This window comes from Armigeres subalbatus, chromosome 3 (assembly GCF_024139115.2).
Source record: "Armigeres subalbatus isolate Guangzhou_Male chromosome 3, GZ_Asu_2, whole genome shotgun sequence".
Classification (NCBI taxonomy): Eukaryota; Metazoa; Arthropoda; class Insecta; order Diptera; family Culicidae; genus Armigeres; species Armigeres subalbatus.
The window spans coordinates 186,597,093-186,614,426 of NC_085141.1; the positions used below are offsets into that span (position 1 = coordinate 186,597,093).

General features: G+C 40.7%; 2 protein-coding genes and 1 non-coding gene across 3 annotated transcripts; all 3 read right to left on the reverse strand.

Annotated features, from left to right (window-relative positions):
• Positions 1–2,540: 2,540 nt before the first annotated feature.
• LOC134224509 (transcription factor grauzone-like) lies at positions 2,541–10,994 on the reverse strand. Its single transcript, XM_062703877.1, has 7 exons — positions 10,724–10,994; positions 9,839–10,668; positions 4,487–4,927; positions 4,242–4,430; positions 3,088–3,338; positions 2,931–3,028; positions 2,541–2,859 (listed from the first exon to the last, which is right to left on the reverse strand). Exons 1-7 carry the CDS (start codon positions 10,844–10,846, stop codon positions 2,662–2,664), a joined length of 2,130 nt encoding a protein of 709 aa, XP_062559861.1. The 5' UTR covers positions 10,847–10,994; the 3' UTR covers positions 2,541–2,661.
• Positions 10,995–12,093: 1,099 nt separating this feature from the next.
• Positions 12,094–15,795, reverse strand: LOC134224510 (large ribosomal subunit protein uL3). The gene is made up of 6 exons (XM_062703878.1): positions 15,643–15,795; positions 15,075–15,267; positions 14,583–14,751; positions 14,050–14,185; positions 12,724–13,113; positions 12,094–12,516 (listed from the first exon to the last, which is right to left on the reverse strand). Exons 1-6 carry the CDS (start codon positions 15,643–15,645, stop codon positions 12,160–12,162), a joined length of 1,248 nt encoding a protein of 415 aa, XP_062559862.1. The 5' UTR covers positions 15,646–15,795; the 3' UTR covers positions 12,094–12,159.
• Positions 14,823–14,903, reverse strand: LOC134228243 (small nucleolar RNA U43). The gene has a single exon (XR_009983904.1). It is a non-coding gene; the product is annotated as a small nucleolar RNA U43 (small nucleolar RNA).
• Positions 15,796–17,334: the final 1,539 nt, after the last annotated feature.

Below are 17,334 nucleotides of genomic sequence, written 5' to 3' on the forward strand. Positions count from 1 at the left end.
ATGGCTTGTTATGATTCGGATCAGTTTTTTTCATTTCTTTTATCGTTGTTAGTTATCTATTGAGAGCGATTTCTGCAAACCCTGTTAACAATCGCGCTTGTGGTTGCAGGTTTGCCTGTGTTCATTTGTCAGTGACATAGATGTATGTGCGGATGGTGCAGTTTTCGACGGACGTAGTCAACACTCCCCCCGGAATACGCGAGGACTCTTCCTGAAGCGTATTCGCCACAATGCCTACGTCGACTACAGCTAAGGATACTGCAGGCCGCTCGTAGATGCCTCCAGATGCGGTCTGTACGGTGGCTGATCTTACCTGACCGTCCGGAGCTTGGTACGTAGAGATCAATCGCCCTTTTGACCAGCTATTTCGAGGGAGCTTCGGGTATACAATTATTACTAAATCTCCATCGTTGGCAAATAATTCTGAATCCATTGCTTCCAAAAGGCGTCCGCTACCTGCTGGGACTGCTTTCAGCTGTTTTGAAGAAGAGTAGGGTTGTTGTTTAGAAGGATCCACGATCGTAAGCCATTAGCCGACCCCAACAGAAAGTAGGAGTCAAGATCGATTCCACTGGATTTCTTAAAGAACGGGTTTTTAGCGAGAAAGGTTATCTTCTTGGCGAAGGCTGCTGACTGAGCGTGGCGAAATAGATTATTTTCAGCGTCGATAGCCTCCTTTATTTAGTGGTCAAGACACTCGTGGCTTTCCGCGGCAGCTTCGTTTCAGGTTGTTGATGAAACGCAGTGCGTAGGCCGTTACCCGTAGCAAGTCGGCGAGAAATTTTCTGGATAAATTGCTGGTTCCCTAGTTTGCGTGTGAAGTAGCCGATGTGGTCTTATCTCCTCAACGGTGGATTTTCTAGTAAATGGATTCACAGGTCAGTCATCTTTCATTTGCATAAGAAACTCCGGTCCGCGGCTATCAGTAGCTAGGTTCTTTGTAACAAATATTTTCACATTATATTTCGAGTGGAAAATTAGTAGGAATGCAACTTGAAAGAACTCGCTACGAAATTTCACGAGATTCAGCAGCTGATTGGAGCAGGAATGCATGTAAACCATCGTAAAGTCATGTAGAGTCTCGCGCAGAAGCGAAGAACGAGAAATGTTTAACAGCCAAGTAAATGCAAAATAATTTCGCGTATGGGAGTAATTGCAAAATATCCCTCTACTCGCTTGATAAGCATCTCTATCCGCAGCCCCCAGGGTTCGGCGTACCCAATGCCATTCGTTGACATCCGTTGTCTCCAGAATCTCGCTGACGCGGAAGGCAACGAATTTGCTATAACGTCTATTGGTCTGATCGAAGCCAACAAAGTACATCTTTGGAATCCGTCCAGAAGACTCGCTGATCGAGGGATCTTGTTTTGGCGCCCACCAAGGCACATTCGACAATACCGCAGTTGTTGAATCTCAAGTACATAGCTGCAGCGATTCCGTTCTCGCTCATCTCTCAAGTGTGTTAAAAGTCGATAGCACCGATGAATTTCGATAAATGTTATCTGAGGAAAGATAGCCACCCAACCTAACGATGTTCGCCATATTTCCTGAAGCAGTACTTTCAGAAACATTAAGACGTGTGCTATGAGCCCAAGTGAATCAAAAACCTTCATCTGCGTACGTAGAATTTCCCTTTTCGTTGGTCGACGGTTGCCAGAGATGAGTTCCTCATTGTATCGTCTAGAAATCTTGTAGGTGAAACAGAGACTGACTCGATGTATCCCACCACATTCCGAGGACCTTAAGGATGGTAAGCTGGTAAGGATGGTCTCGGAGCTGAATGAATTAAGATGAGCCCGGAAAAGCTGGCCAATTGTCTGCTGATGCTGATTCTGTAAAACAGGACATCTACCAGATGAGTGGAAGGTAGGGGTCATATGCCCCACCAACAAGAAAGGCGATACACTGGAGTGTAAGAACTTTCGAGCGATCTGCCTACAAAGTGATATCCCAGATCATCTTCCGGTGTCTGTCATCAACCGTGAATGAGTTCGTGAAATGTTATCAATACAGTTTCATTGACGGCCACTCGCCAACGGACCTTAAGCAACTTCTGAAATAAAAAATCTTAAACATCAGGTCCCAACGCACCATCAGTTTATCGATTTCAAGGCGGCATACGATAGAATAGATTGTGAAGGAAGATCATGGACGAAGAAAGCTTTCCTAAGAAGCTTATGAGACTGACAAAAGCAAAATTGTGTGAAGATTTCGGGCGTTTGAATCCGGTTTGTTTGAATCCCGCCGGGGACTACGGCAAGGTGATGGACTTTCATGTCTGTTGTTCAATACTGCGCTAGAATATGTCATGCGGAGAGCTGGGTGTAACAGCCGGAGTACGATTTTTACAAGACCCAGTGAATTTAGTTGTTTCGCGGATAATATAGACATTGTCGGCCGAACATTTGAAAAAGTGGCATAACGGTACACCCACCCGAACGTGAGGCAACAAAAGTTGGACAGGCGTCGATGACAAAGTACATGCTAGTGGGCGAAAAGGTCAATCAATATTCAACAGCATCCTTAAAATAAAGTTTACGTTCTTGCAGACTAATAATCTGATGTATTTTTTTTATAAAATTTGGCCACTTATTGTTATAAAGAAAGCAACTCAGAAGAATCTCTTTACAAAAATTCGAATAAAACGTCCGTTAAGTGCGCTCAACCTGGAGCTCCTTGCACTTTGAACTTGACGCCCTCCTCGCGCTTAGCTTGCAGCTCTAGCCACTGTTCGTAATGGGCCTTTTTTCTGTGAGTATAGAGAATCGACTGGAAACTGAATGTCATGGGGCAGAACGTACATTGATAAAGGCTCTTCCCTGTGTGGGTGGTCATATGTTCCGTTAATCGCACCTTAACCTGTAAAAAATATTTAAACATCAACGGCGTGTAGTTAGATACTAACATAAACTCAGATAACAGCTCAATACCTTAAACACTCGTCCGCAAATGGTACAATCGAACCTTCGGTTATTACAAGTGTCTGACTTGTGACTCCATAAATGGTGCTTGGATTTAAACTTTTTTCCTGTAAAAAAAAGTGAGTTCAGAACCGAATGAGTTTATATTCAAATTTGTACGCAATACCGCAAACATCGCAAGCCACAGGAGCCTCTGTCGTGTGCACTGAATCGATGTGCTTCGTCAGGATGTATTTGTGCTTGAAAGTAACGCCACATATCTGGCATTTCACTCGTTCTCTGACTTTGTCCTCGTGTTCATCCTGGTGTCGATTAAGAGAAAATTTACTTTTGAACATCCGGGGGCAATGCGAACACATATATGAAGCACTTTCGTGGACAACCCTTTTGTGACTCTCCAGAGTATTTTTGCTGAACCTGCAATGGGAAGTTTATGTTTGTATCTTTTTTTGACATTATTCCAAATTTGCAGATTGTGCGTTAGCGGAACCAAACCTTGGGTCTTAAAATTTGTGTGCGCCTGAAGACCATTAAACCAATTGAAACGCAATCCACAGTTCACACACGCTACTTTGCTGCTTTTAGAAAATACCAGTGAAGGCAATGCTGCATGCGGAAAAGTCGAATTGTACACGATTCTTCAATCGATGAGTTCTACACTGCCGTTTTACGCATAATTGTCCCATGTTACCTTTAATGAAAAAAATCCAAACTCGAGTCAATTTGTCCCACTATTTTCAGAATCGATTGGATCTTAAATTTTAACAAATTGTTGGGATGTTATGAGCGTAGGCAACACTTTACCAGTACATAAAACGAATCACCAATTATTTAAACGGATTTCAGTCTCTATTATCATCAAACAACAACTTCATTTTTTTAGTGGGACAAATTGATTCGAGTATGAGATTTTACATCAAAGGTAGCATGGGACAATTATGCGGAGATCGGCAGTACAGGTTTTGAACTTCGCTTAACAAAAAACAATGAATCAATTGTTCATGCTCCCTGAATTGGTATTCAATGTTTTCACAACTACCAATTCAGGGTTGATGATTTCGATGGCACACCTTACATAAAGACTTAATTTAAACGAGCATGAGTTTCGAGAATTTAAGTTGTAGGTATTATATAGATTTGATATTTTTTTGTTAGCTCCTGATAGCTGCCTAATATTGCTTAAGGCAGATCAATTCTACTAATGAAAGACTGCTCGTAAAAAAAATGTTACGTGATGTTTCACGTAAATTGCTTATTAGGGTGATGTCCGCTACCTAAGAATTCAAATCATTACAGAAATAATTTTTGTTTCAAACTTACGGTTTATGGCAAATATCACAAGTTGCGTCCTTGACAGTATGCTTCCTCTCCATGTGGGATTTCAGACTTTTATCACTTGTTAAAGCTTTACCACAGTGCTCGCAGCAGAAAGATATAGCGTAGGGGGACATGTGCGCACCTGCTTTATGTTTCGATAAATTCTGATATATATTGCCGCAAATATCACACCTGTTGATAGAAGCGGATTTAGATGTTTGTCTAATGAGAATCACTCGAATATTTACCTGTACTTCTCCTGGTTTACATGGAAATCCTTGTGGATAAGCAACATCGAACGAATGCTACACTTTTTGTCGCATATGTGACACTTCAGATATCCTTTGTCGTTGTGCGCCTCGCGCATGTGCTTTTTTAAATCCGGGATATTATCGTATTCGACATCCGGCACGCTAACATCTATCATACGTTGCTGGTCGCAAATTTCGCATGCGATTCGCTTGTAAAAGTCCAGAATTTCCTCATCGCGACCCACGATCCGGGGTGGCTTCTCCATTGGTTTACGATTGTGATGCACCTCGTGACGATCACGTTTTTTCTCAGTTGCAAATCGCCGAGGACATAATCGGCAAGAGATGGACAACTTTTCCTCTATTTCCGAGCGATGGATTCGCATGTGCTTGGCAAGGGCTACTTGCTGATCGTTTTGTTTGCCACATATGTGGCACCTAACAACCAAAAAACAGAAAGATCAGGGAGAATAATGGAATAGATGCGTAAAGAACAAAAATGATTGCTCGCACAAGTCAGACCGTCAAGTGGTACAGACTTCGTTTTTTCTACACACTCGATTTTATCGTATTCATCCAAGTTTATCGCCTAGACACATCCTGGGTAAACCAAAGCAGAGTCATGTCGCGAACGTCGCGAATGTGCAATCTGGACCGTCCTCCACCATGATTCGGAGGAATTACGAAAAAAATAAAATGCGACTTTCGTCAAATGAAATCAACACTATGGTTAACAATAGCTTGTTGACACCGCATGGACATGTGCAAGACAACCTCATCCAACAAAGGAAGAATAGCGGCATGCATTCACCGCAGTACGTACAATCAATCGTCGAGATGGCAATAAATGATGATAGCACCGTGGTGAATGTGCCTATACAAAATGAATTTGATCTACTCTCCATGGATCAAAACACGCAAAATACCGCTGCTGCTGCTGCTGTTGCTGGTGATGGTGCTGCTGTTGATGCTACAAATGCTGCAAATGTTCAATCCCCCCCGAGGATTAAAATACGTTGTCCACCGATCATAGTGTATGGGAAGAGTGTTATGGACATCAACAATATCATGGTGTCGTTGAGTGTCGAATGTTCCGAATACAAATTGCGGATAAAAGATGGTACCATCAGGATCCAAATGATCAACAAGGAACACTTTCTTACTGTGATTGATGCAATAAAAACCGCTAATATCCAATTCTACACTCATGGAACAAGCGATGAAATACCGGTAAAATTTGTGCTTTTTGGGTTGCCGCTTCTCGATTTGAGTGAAATTCAAACAGAATTGGAAACTGAAGGAATAACACCGTTAAATGTGAAGGTGTTGCACGCTTCCAAAACCGGAGAAAACGCGCTTTATCTTCTGTCATTCGCTAAAGGATCCATTCGGCTGCAGGAGTTGCGGAAACAAAAATCGCTGTTTAACGTGATTGTTGGATGGCGACATTATTCTCGTAAGACCACGGACGCTGTTCAATGTTTCAGATGCCAACAGTTCGGCCACGGAATGCGACATTGCAACATGGAAGCGAAATGTGTTAAATGTGGAGAACGACATCGAACTAGTGAGTGCTTACTACCATCGAGGAAAGATCTAGACACCAACAAGTTGGCAACAACCCTCAAACAAGAGAAAAAATACGTTGCGCAAACTGCAGTCAAAATCATACTGCAAACTACAAAGGATGCCCACAAAGGAAACGCTACATCGAAGCACTGCAACAAAGGAAAGAACAACTGGCGAATCGGAATCCTAACCCAGCTCTAGGAAAGAGCCGGTCATTCATGTCATCATACGTTGTGAATGGATGTAACTATGCTGAAGCTCTGAAATTGAATCCAACTCCATCATCGCAAAACCAACCCCATGACCTTTTCACTCCTATTGAGTTTCTAAACTTGGCAAGAGAACTGTTCGTCCGGCTTTCGGAATGCCGCACTAAGGAAATGCAATTCGCAGCTCTATCTGAGCTTACCTTGAAATATGTGTATAACAATGTATAATCAAACCACACTTAAAGTACTGAACTGGAACAGTCGTTCCATACGTGGTAAAACATTTGAATTTTTCGACTTTCTTGACAGACACGAAATAGATGTTGCTGTTGTTACTGAGACATGGTTATCTCCAGTGATTCCAATATATAATGACCAATTTGCTTGTATTAGAGTTGATAGAAACAGTGAAAGTCGCGAACGAGGAGGAGGGGTTGCCATTTTCGTTCGTAAGGGTATTCAGTTTAAACAACTAGAAATCCAAACTACAATCGTAGAAACCGCAGGCGTGGTAGTCAAGACTGACACCGTTCAAGTGCATATAATTGCCACATATTTTCCGGGATCTTCAAATAGTCAAGCACTACATCAATTCAAAAGGGATATCCGTCGACTTGTATCGTTTGATGAGCCATTTTTTGTTATTGGAGACTTAAATGCTCGTCACAGATCATGGAATTGCAGCAAAATGAACAAAGCCGGCCGCTTGCTGTTCAATGAATGTGAAAGCCGGAATGTGTACATTCACTATCCTGAGAAGTTTACTCGTATCCCACAAGGTAGGGACTTGGTGCTCTCAAACAATCGAATTGGAATGACGGTGCCTGAAGTATTCGAAGAATTATCCTCGGACCACTTACCTGTAACTTTTACTCTAAACGCAAATTCATCGTTCTGCTTTGAAACTGTGAAGTACAGAAATTATCGTCAAGCTGATTGGCGTCACTTCTCCAATTTCGTATATGAAAACTTAGACGTCACAACAACCCTAATCAACAACCTAGAATCCGAAGAGCAGATCGACGATGCCATAACAATCTTCTCCACCACACTAGCAGAACTGCTTCTGGAGAGGGTTTTAGTTCCACTGCTGGCACGGACCACACGCAAAGAAGAACTACCAGAAAACATCAGACTTCTTATTCGACTGAGGAACATACGACGCCGCCAATACTATCGAAGTAGAGATCCGTATCTACGGTCGATAGTCAATGAGCTGAACATCAGAATTCGAGAAGAATGTGCGCTATTCAAGTACAGGAACTTTGACACAACAATTCGCAACCTAACCAACAGTAGTGATAAGTTTTGGAGTATAAGCCGAAGCCTGCGAAATGCTGTAAAATATCAACCTCCATTGAAGAGTGGAAATAAGCTGGTGGTGACAAACGCTGAAAAAGTAAAAGTCCTGGCAGAAACGTTTGCTGAATCACACAACAATACCCTGGGTGGAGATCCAGACACGACCGCTGAAGTAAACCAATCGATAATGGAAATCACAGGTATGAACAACAATAATGAAGACCCCTCAACTTTTTGCAAGCCTCGTGAAATTAGCACTATTATCCGAAATCTGAAGCGCCGGAAATCACCAGGGCAAGACGGAGTAAGAAATGTACAGCTCAAACATTTGCCACGCAAAGGATTAGTATTCCTTTGTAAAGTATTCAATGCTTGCCTAAAGATTGGATACTTCCCAGAAGTTTGGAGAACCGCTACAGTCGTACCAATTCCTAAACAGAATAAGAATATAACTCTACCAAATAACTATCGACCAATAAGTCTATTAAGCGGAGTCAGCAAAATCCTGGAAAGAATTATTCTCAAACGACTGAACACCCATTTAGATAGCTCTCAAATTGTCCCCAATGAACAGTTTGGGTTCAAACCTGTACATTCGACGTATCATCAACTTTTGCGGATGACCAAACAAATTGAAGCCGGATTTGAAGGGAAAAATCGACTGGAATGGTCTTATTAGATGTCGAAAAAGCGTACGATTCCGTTTGGCACGATGCTGTGATACACAAGCTCCACTTATCCGGTTGCCCAACATACCTAAACAAAATTGTAAAATTGTTCCTAAGAAACAGGCGCTACCGTTTACATTTGAATGGAACATTTTCGGATAGTCAAAAAATTCTTTTTGGTCTACCGCAGGGGTCAGTCCTGATCCCAACATTGTACTAGCGACGTCGACATGGTGGAAGACGTTTCCTATTTCATTTTTGCTGATGATACTGGGTACCTTAGTAGTGATGAAGATGCCAAGATAGTGACTACTAAACTACAGCACGCACAAAACAAACTGGAGCAGTTTCAACACCGGTAGAAGATTAAAATCAATCCAGCGAAAACCCAAGTTATCTTTTTCACTAAGAGAAGGGCTGCCCATCGTTTTCCTCAACAAAGGTAAAAATTAATGGAGTTCCAGTCACATGGACGAAGGAAGGTAAATACCTAGGCTTAACCCTAGATCAGAAACTACTCTTTTCTAAGCACATCGACCAAAGTATAGCTAAGGTAAACGGTCTGGTAAAGTCACTATATCCACTCATCAATAGAAGATCAGCTCTGCAACCAGCCAACAAGCTACTGTTATTCAAATGCATTTTTCGACCAGTGCTTACCTATGGATCGCCGGTTTGGCAAAACTGCGCAAAAAGTCACCTTAAACGACTACAAACAAAACAAAATAAACTGTTGAAAATGATCTTCGCCTTGCCTCCGCATTTCCGAACGGATGAACTGCATAATATAGCTGAGGTGGAACCGTTAACAACATTCATCGAAAGAACATGAGCAAGATTTCGGACTTCCTGTCAAACTTCTTCAAATCCTCTGATTGAAGCATTAAATCCAAGACTGTGATAATAGCATAGATAGTTTAAGAAACAGATTCTGACTTTTAGTTTTTTTTTTGTCAAAACTTTTTCCTATCAGTGTAATGCTCAATTAATGTAAACTAAAAGCTATTTTCCAAGACAGTGTATAATGAACTTATGATGCAGCTGCAAGATATATCAAAACTCTGCAATGTAACCGTTATGTAAAGAAAAATAAAAATGAAATGAAATGAAAAAAAAATCAGACCTGACTCAGATTTTAAATATTTTGACCATTTGGCACGCAACGGCTGATCTGGACCGTTTGTAATAAACTTGGTAACGCAAATCTGTACAAATTCAATAAAAAATGCTCAGAGATTCAATGGTGGTGGCTTGTGATCAGATTTCCAGCTTCAATGTGCACATGATATTAAAACAATTACCAATCAATAATGAGGTCGGTCACGTCTTTACGGTTATCTTGGAAAGGAATTGATGTGCCTAACGTTACCGACATGCTAAAGAAAAAAAAAACCAACGGGTACAAATATTCAAGGTGTACAAAACACACGAACGTGTATAATGAGGCCTTGGATGAAGTTCCGGGCTGAATGACTTATTCGCGTAAGGTAACCAATTGGATTTCCGATCCAAATGCTGCTGTTTATGACGCCAATGTTCTAATTTTCATTATTTATCAATAGCAAGACACCAGAAAGTTCTTAACATACTTTGATACAAACCTATACTTATCAGGATCTGTATGAACTGCAACGTGACTGATGAAATTTCCGGGTGTGTAACATCGTTTGCCACAAATTTTACACTTGATATATGCTGGCTCCTTATGGTGCTCCTTGTAGTGCATTGTGGCGTGGTAAAACCTATCGAACTCTACTCTCTCCGGGCACACATAGCAGATAAACTCATCGATGTGCTCAAACAGTTTTGTGTCTTTCTTCCGCCTGGCTCTACGCGTCCTTGAAGGACCATCGACATCTGGATCGTCGCCGTCAAAATCTTCCTGCGTTGCCTCATCTTCCGATTCACTCGAGCTCTTTGATATGCGTTCCCTCAAGTCACTCAGATTTATATTATCTTCATCATCGTCAGATTCGTCTAAAGCCGAGAAAGATACATTATCGTCCTCCGACGATAAAATATCATTATCAACGGTACGCCTCTTGGATCTTCTGGTTGTTACCCCAGACCCTTCTTTCACATCAACATGTTTGCGTTTAGTTCTTGTTGACCTCCGCGATGTAACTGGCGAAGACTGGCTCTCACCATTTATATCCAGCTCATCCACAGTCAGAACTTCCAATTTATTGGTTTGAATCTCCTCGATTGGTTCTTCCTTTATTTCGATACATGTTTTCGGGTTCGAACCCTTTTCATCATAAGCGGAACAATCGTCTTTAAACGGATCTTCCCCCAGAATGTCTTTGTTAGCGTCCGATTTTTCATTATTAGTCTTGTGTATTCGCTTAACAGTTTCATAAAAATTGTTGAATTCATTCAAAGAATTCCAGCATTCGTTGCAGATTACTTGTTGTTCATTTGATGGTTTGAACTAAAAATATTTTACAAGTTGACTACTGATATTTATTGAATATTTTCACATTTACCTCTAAACTTAGATGCGTCTCAATGATGTTGGAAATATTTTTCGTTGAGTTTAGTTCCCCAAAAATATCAATGTACAACGTTGCATCGTTCGATAGGCATATTTTACACAGCTTGAATGCCATTTTTACGATTTTTACACTTATATAGCGTAGCTATTTTAACATATTTATGACACAATTTAGGAAATTTTCTTGCCCTGATTATTTTGTTATGTTTAGGAAATAAGACCAAAGACACAACATAAATATTGAAGTGCAGCAACTGTCAAGCAACGTCAACGTGCAACGTCCACGGATCAGCAAAAGTACCAAAACATAAGTTATTTTATTTCCACTTCTGGAAGTAGAAATCTGATTTATTTATCGAATTATGGAGACATATACGTATTGGACAAAACATTAATTATTTACCCGTCTAAGACGAGTTTAGTTCTCTCCATTTAATTCCACTATGTTTTGTTATCTTTGCAGATACGTATTTCGACCACACAGTTGCGGTCGAAATACGTAACTGCAAAGATAACAAAACGGAGTGGAATTAAATGGAGAGTATTCTAAACTCGTCTTAGACGGTTGAATACATTCCACTAAAAAGAGTTAAAATATTTTTTAATACTAAAAAGAGATAAAATATTTAGACGCTAACTTCGTGTTAGAAATTTTCCAAGTTATGTGCGCAAAGTTAGGCATATGATAAGGGGTCTGCTTTGATGTTCAATTTACTATTTATTTCAATTTTTTGTACCAAATTTAGTTCTCAAACAATAGTATGATAATAATACTACAGCATGGAAACTATTTCAACCAGACAGCTTTCTGTAAGTTGTTCGAGTTGATTCAATTTTGCATTTCCTTAACTGCGCAAAGTATGGTGCGTGCACGGTACCCAGGTTTGGTAAATTGTATACTCCTCTCCCTCTTCGGGAATGTGAGATCGATTTCAAAGAAGAAAGAAAATAAACAAACGAAATTAAAAACATCACCTTTATCCAGTGCTGCCGAATATTTACAGTCCTCGCTACATGAATATCAGTTTAATGTGTTATTTGTGTAGCAAGGGCAGACGAGAAACGAATCTACCGCAGGAAAAAAAAGGCGTGATAGCTGAAGCGTAGGAGAACATGGATTGAAACGATATACGGAGGTTTTACGCAACTGTCAATGGCACGCGGCATAAGACTGCGCCAGTGCCCGCCATGTGCAATGACCGAGAGGGGAATTTGCTGACAGACAAGACTATTGTCCTATGGGGGCAGCCAGGTGGAAGGAGCACTTCGAAGATTTGTTGAACGGTGAAAATGAAGGTGCCAAATGGCCGTTTAATTTTTACAACAAATGGTAATTTCGGAAAAAACTGAACCTTTGAACCATTACATTTTGACAATACGATGTATTATTTCAGTACCTTGATATACATCTAAAGTTTAGAAACAAACTTATGCCGACGATTTTGCTGCGGCAGCAGCAGCGGCAGCCTGTGCTTTCTCCTCGCGAATGCGGTCCTTCTTGAGCACACCGTAGTACGCACGTTTCTCAGCCGGCGTCTGGAAGCGACCATGTCCCATCTTTGACGAGGTGTCGATGAACTTGAGGTTGATCTGTTCCAGCGAGGCGCGTTTGGTGTGTACCAGCAGCGATTTACGCAGGGTGATGATACGGCGCTTAGCACCAATGCAGCAACCCTTGATCATCAGGAAATCGTTATTGATCTCGCCATAGAAGGGGAAACCACCCATCGGGGTAATGGACTTATCCGTTAGATCGTACTCGGTGGCGGCACTGTTCTTCACGACCTGTTGAAAAGGGGGAGTGAACGAACAACGGTTAGTTCAATGATACTAAAATAATATCAGTTTGTGTGGTATGATTGAAAGATCAGTCCTATCATTATGTAAACATGGCGTTTCATCGAAATGTAGTAAATTATAGATTGATGTCGGCTACAAAAGGTTTCATCATACAATGCTCTAAAGTTTTTTTTTTTAAGGATCATTACATACCTTGCCATCCTTGGTGTGGATTCCAGCACCAATACGGTAGATTTTCTTGTTGATTTCCGTGCGGTGATGGTAACCCTTCTGACCAGCACGTGCAACTGTGAATGCCACACGAGACGGATGCCACGCTCCAATACAGGCAACCTTGCGGAGACCCTTGTGCGTCTTGCGGGGCAGTTTCTTGGTGTGCCAACGGCTTGTAACGCCCTTGAAACCCTTACCCTTGGTAACGGCAACGCAATCGATCATTTCATCCTGACGGAACACATCAGCCACTGGGACTGGCTTTTCCAGATGTTCCTTGACCCAGTTAACCTTATCTTCAATAGAACCGCCGTTCAGTTGGATTTCAATGATGTGGGCCTTCTTCTGGCCTTGCTTGATCAGACGAATCTATATGCAGAAGAAATAATTTCATTAAATCGTTATCCGCGAATAATACCCTGATCTTGAAGATCGAGGATGGGACTGTGGTAAGTATGGTTTATCTACGCGATCACGGCCCAGGGGCTACGCGAAAGATTAGGAATATACCTTCCATCGCCTCCCGAAGGGCAATTTATTCTACGACATTGAGGAACAACCGTGCATTGAGAAGCAGAGTCGACCCCCACGTTTCTGATGAATCCGTTGTCCGGGAGGACAACAGATCCATCGAGGTGATGTCGGTTCTCAAGTGACTGGAAAATCGTTCCATTTTACACCTTATGTTCCCATATTATCACCCTTATTCTTGTTAACGGACGAACGAATGCAATTCATTCGAATTATTTCCTCATGTAAATTTGCTGGCGAAAACGAGAATGCGCATTTATTTTCGTTCAAAAGCGCGTTCGTACGTAAACAAGAATAATAGTGTATGCCTTTTATTTTGACAGTGCGAGCAGTAGGGTAAAAAACCGGAACAGTTTCCTTATATTGTTCGTCTATTTTTTGCATTCCTAACTGTTAATAGATTCTAGGCTAAATATTAGTTACCCATACATACCTACACTACACATCAAAATTTTGACTTTATGCGCTAAAGCTTTGATGATGGAATTACTTAAGTTTGTTCGTTTTGACCAATATTCAACTATTTAACATGGCCAGCTTGGTAAAACGCGTTTCTACGAGAGGTGTCTACAGAGCTATGCAAAATTTACTGAACGTGCGTCTTTACGTATTAATGGTCTTATCTGAATTAAACAAAAATGTAAAAATCAAGCGCGAATCGTTTACTCATAAATACGGATAATACAGGAGCGTGTTAATAATAATTAGATACCCATTTTTAGTAAGGAATGCAACATATTGACTTCAGATTTGGATTCGAAATTCAAAACTTACCTGGGAATGGGCAATCACACGGATGGACTTGCAGTAGCGGATCATTTTCTTGAAGGTATCCTCGATGGACCTCTTTCCCAGATCATCAGTCCACTTCTTGGAGGCTTTAGTGAAAGCCTTCTTCTTGCTTGCGTGCCTTTAGATTCGAAGAACGAACGGAAAAACGGGTATGCAATTCATCGGAAAAGACAAAACAGAGAAGGATCCTCATCAGACACGCGTCCGAGCGGAGAATCTTTTCTCAAGCCATGTTGGAAAAGCTTCCCACCGGGGTTAAGAAGTTGGCTTAGATGACAATTTTGAGCTCTCTCATAACGATCGAAGAGCTTTTGTTTGTTTGATTAGCAACGTTACAACAGAATGGACCCCAATGGTATTGCCAACGGAGCTGAATCAGTGTATTATAGGATCAGAAGGAAAGCAGCAGTGAAATGTTTCAACAGAAATTTTCAGACATCTTGTTGGGCTTCATCATAAAATACGCTGATTCAGTTTGCTCTATAAATAACGGACATTTGGTTAAACATATTTACCAGTTCTTGTAGAAACGGCGACGGCATTCTTCAGAAAGATGCTGGGCCCAGACGTTGCAAAGAGCACGTGGTCCGAATGGAGTGTCGATGTAGCCAACAGCTCCAACAACCACAATTGGAGGAGTTTCCAAAATGGTAACAGCTTCCACGACTTCCTTTTTGTTGATCTCTGTTGAAGAACAAAAAAAATTGATTGTATAAAAAAAACTCTCAATATATTTAGTTTAATTTTATGATGAATGTATCAGACAGCCCTAGTTCTAAACTGGTTTGTAATCATGGTTAATCAGAAATAACCGTAAACAATAATTTGATCATCATGTAAAGCTTGAATGCATCGTAAACCGGAGTACAAAATGCCTCATGCAGGAGCAGTTTAATTCAGTAAAACGTTATGTTACTATGCATTTACTTTTCCGTATCGGATCCAACAAGCTAACGTTACTCCGGTTCACGATGCACAATTTTACAGAATAGGATGATTATACTTACTTGATCCAGGACGGTCGGCTTCACGTACGATGTGAGTCATACCGGCCTTGTAGGCCAAAAATGCGGTCAGATGAACCGGCTTGGAGGCATCATCCTTGGGGAAAGCCTTTATTCTGCCCTGATGGCGGGAAGCACGCTTCCTTGGGGCGAAAGCCATGGAACCATGGCGAGGGGCCGAAAACTTACGATGCGACTGAAAGAAGCGAAGCGAAAGTGAGGTTAGAATAATTTTAATCAACATGCGTTAAAATTTAATATAATTTCCAAATAACCAATTCAAACTCATTCAATGATGTCGATTACAAAAAAATTGTTCAATTATTTATATTACAACAGCTATAAAGCACTCAAAACCATTTCAATTTGTGTTGCTTGAAAACCACATGGTTAAGACAATCACTTTCAAATAAGAATAGATGCCTTTATGACGATGGTATTCACTTTATTTTATTTTTTTACAACTCTAAAAAGAATACATTTACAAACTATAATGTATTTTCAGGCACAATTGAAGCAAGTACATACAACAACACATTTCAATTTTTCTTCCCAAACCACTAGAACTCACCATCTTGTCTACGTTTGCGTCCGACTTCCACGAAGTACAGATACGGAAAAGAAGGATGTTGGCTTGTCAAGTCATCAGGGCAAGTCGCCGTCGGGCGGGCGTCGACTTTAGAACTTTTGACGTTTGAAGTACACGAAAAATAGAATAGTGAATAAAAAAGGTGGGAATGCGTGCCCTTCAGTAATAAGGCTATCTGACGTTTAATCAAAACTGCTAGAGTGCTTTGAGAATAGGTCGTATGTGCAAAAGAGAGCCTCTCTTCGGTTACATTCTCTTTCGATTATCACAAAGCTATACACAAATTTATGTTGGATTTTTGGCGGATATCTAAAGACAATAACTTTGTCTAGCGTGCTAAAGTGAAAATGTGGCAGAAAATGCTAAACACCCGATCTATTAGCGAAAGAGAGGCGTGAACAAAGAGAATCTCTCTTTTGCACATGCCGACCTATTCTCAAAGCAATCTAGAACTATTCTCTTGCACGCGCACGGAAAAGATATTGTGTATCCGGAATAAATTTATACCGCTTTTTATACCGAAGTTGGATTTTTCTCCAGATACAGGCAACTTTCCCAACTTCGGAAGTAGTGCGCTGGATTCGCCTAAAGATGCGCTAAACAACGCATCAATTAATTTGACAAATAAAACTTCAAAAGAAAATTCGGTTCGGAAGTCGGGACTTGGAAGAAGTTGGGAAAGTTGCCTGTATCTGGAGAAAAATCCAACTTCGGTATAAAAAGCGGTATAAATTTATTCCGGATACACAATACATTCCAAATAATCTAAACGTTGTTTCCACCTGAATTTTCAGGTACATTTTACGTGCACACGTAACTGCAAATGCTTCAGAAAATTTAGATGAAACTTACGTGTCCGGTGAATTCGATCCAAAACTCGAGTAGAACTTACCTGATTTTCACGTAGGGCGAATTCTATCAAAGAAAAATCAGGTAAAAGTAACGTGAATTTCATATGGGAAAAATCTACGTACTTTTTCAGGTGGAAACAACGTGCAGATTTTTTTTGGGTGTACACTCCGAATAATCTAAACGTTGTTTCCACCTGAATTTCCAGGTACACTCAACTAAGACTGTGAACCATTCCACCGATTCGTTTAACTTTTAGTTAAAATTTGACACTTCGATGGTTATTTTCCCATCGTGGTTAAAATTTTACTCCGGAGCCGAACCATTTGAGTTTTGACAGATTGATAGTTATTCGGAACGAAATGGATTTGGCATAATTTTCTCGCGAACAAAGTTTAACTATTGAACTGTCAAATCTAACCATGCTTCGGAGCAGGGTTATTTTTAACCACGGCGAAATAACCATCGAACTGTCAAATTTTAACTAAAAGTTAAACGAATCGGTGGAATGGTTCACATCCTAAGAAAACTAGTGAACATCATGCGAATATCTTATGTTTTTGCCTTTCTCGTACAACAAAGTTGTACCGAAAGGCTATCATTTCACTCTGAAAACAGACTTTTTACAGGAACATCTGATAGTAAAGTTTTTCTTATACCATTCGACTCCAGTTTGACCGTCGAGGGTGATGTCTGTGTGTGTGTGTATGTATGTGTGTGTGTATGTGTGTGTGTGTCTGTATGGTCACTTTTTTCAACCTCAAAAACTCACACGATTTTCATGTACTTGGAGCAACTGGATTTTACCGCAACAAGTTGCATTCC

Coding starts and splice junctions, on each gene's coding strand:
- LOC134224510 (XM_062703878.1), bottom strand. Junction 14,752..15,074: donor AGCCGACCGTCCTGGATCAA/GTAAGTATAATC, acceptor GTTCTTCAACAG/AGATCAACAAAAAGGAAGTC. Junction 14,186..14,582: donor CGCCGTTTCTACAAGAACTG/GTAAATATGTTT, acceptor TCGAATCTAAAG/GCACGCAAGCAAGAAGAAGG.
- LOC134224509 (XM_062703877.1), bottom strand. CDS start 10,846: ATGGCATTCAAGCTGTGTAAAATATGCCTATCGAACGATGCAACGTTG. Junction 3,339..4,241: donor TGTGATATTTGCCATAAACC/GTAAGTTTGAAA, acceptor TTCCCATTGCAG/GTTCAGCAAAAATACTCTGG. Junction 2,860..2,930: donor TTTGCGGACGAGTGTTTAAG/GTATTGAGCTGT, acceptor TATTTTTTACAG/GTTAAGGTGCGATTAACGGA.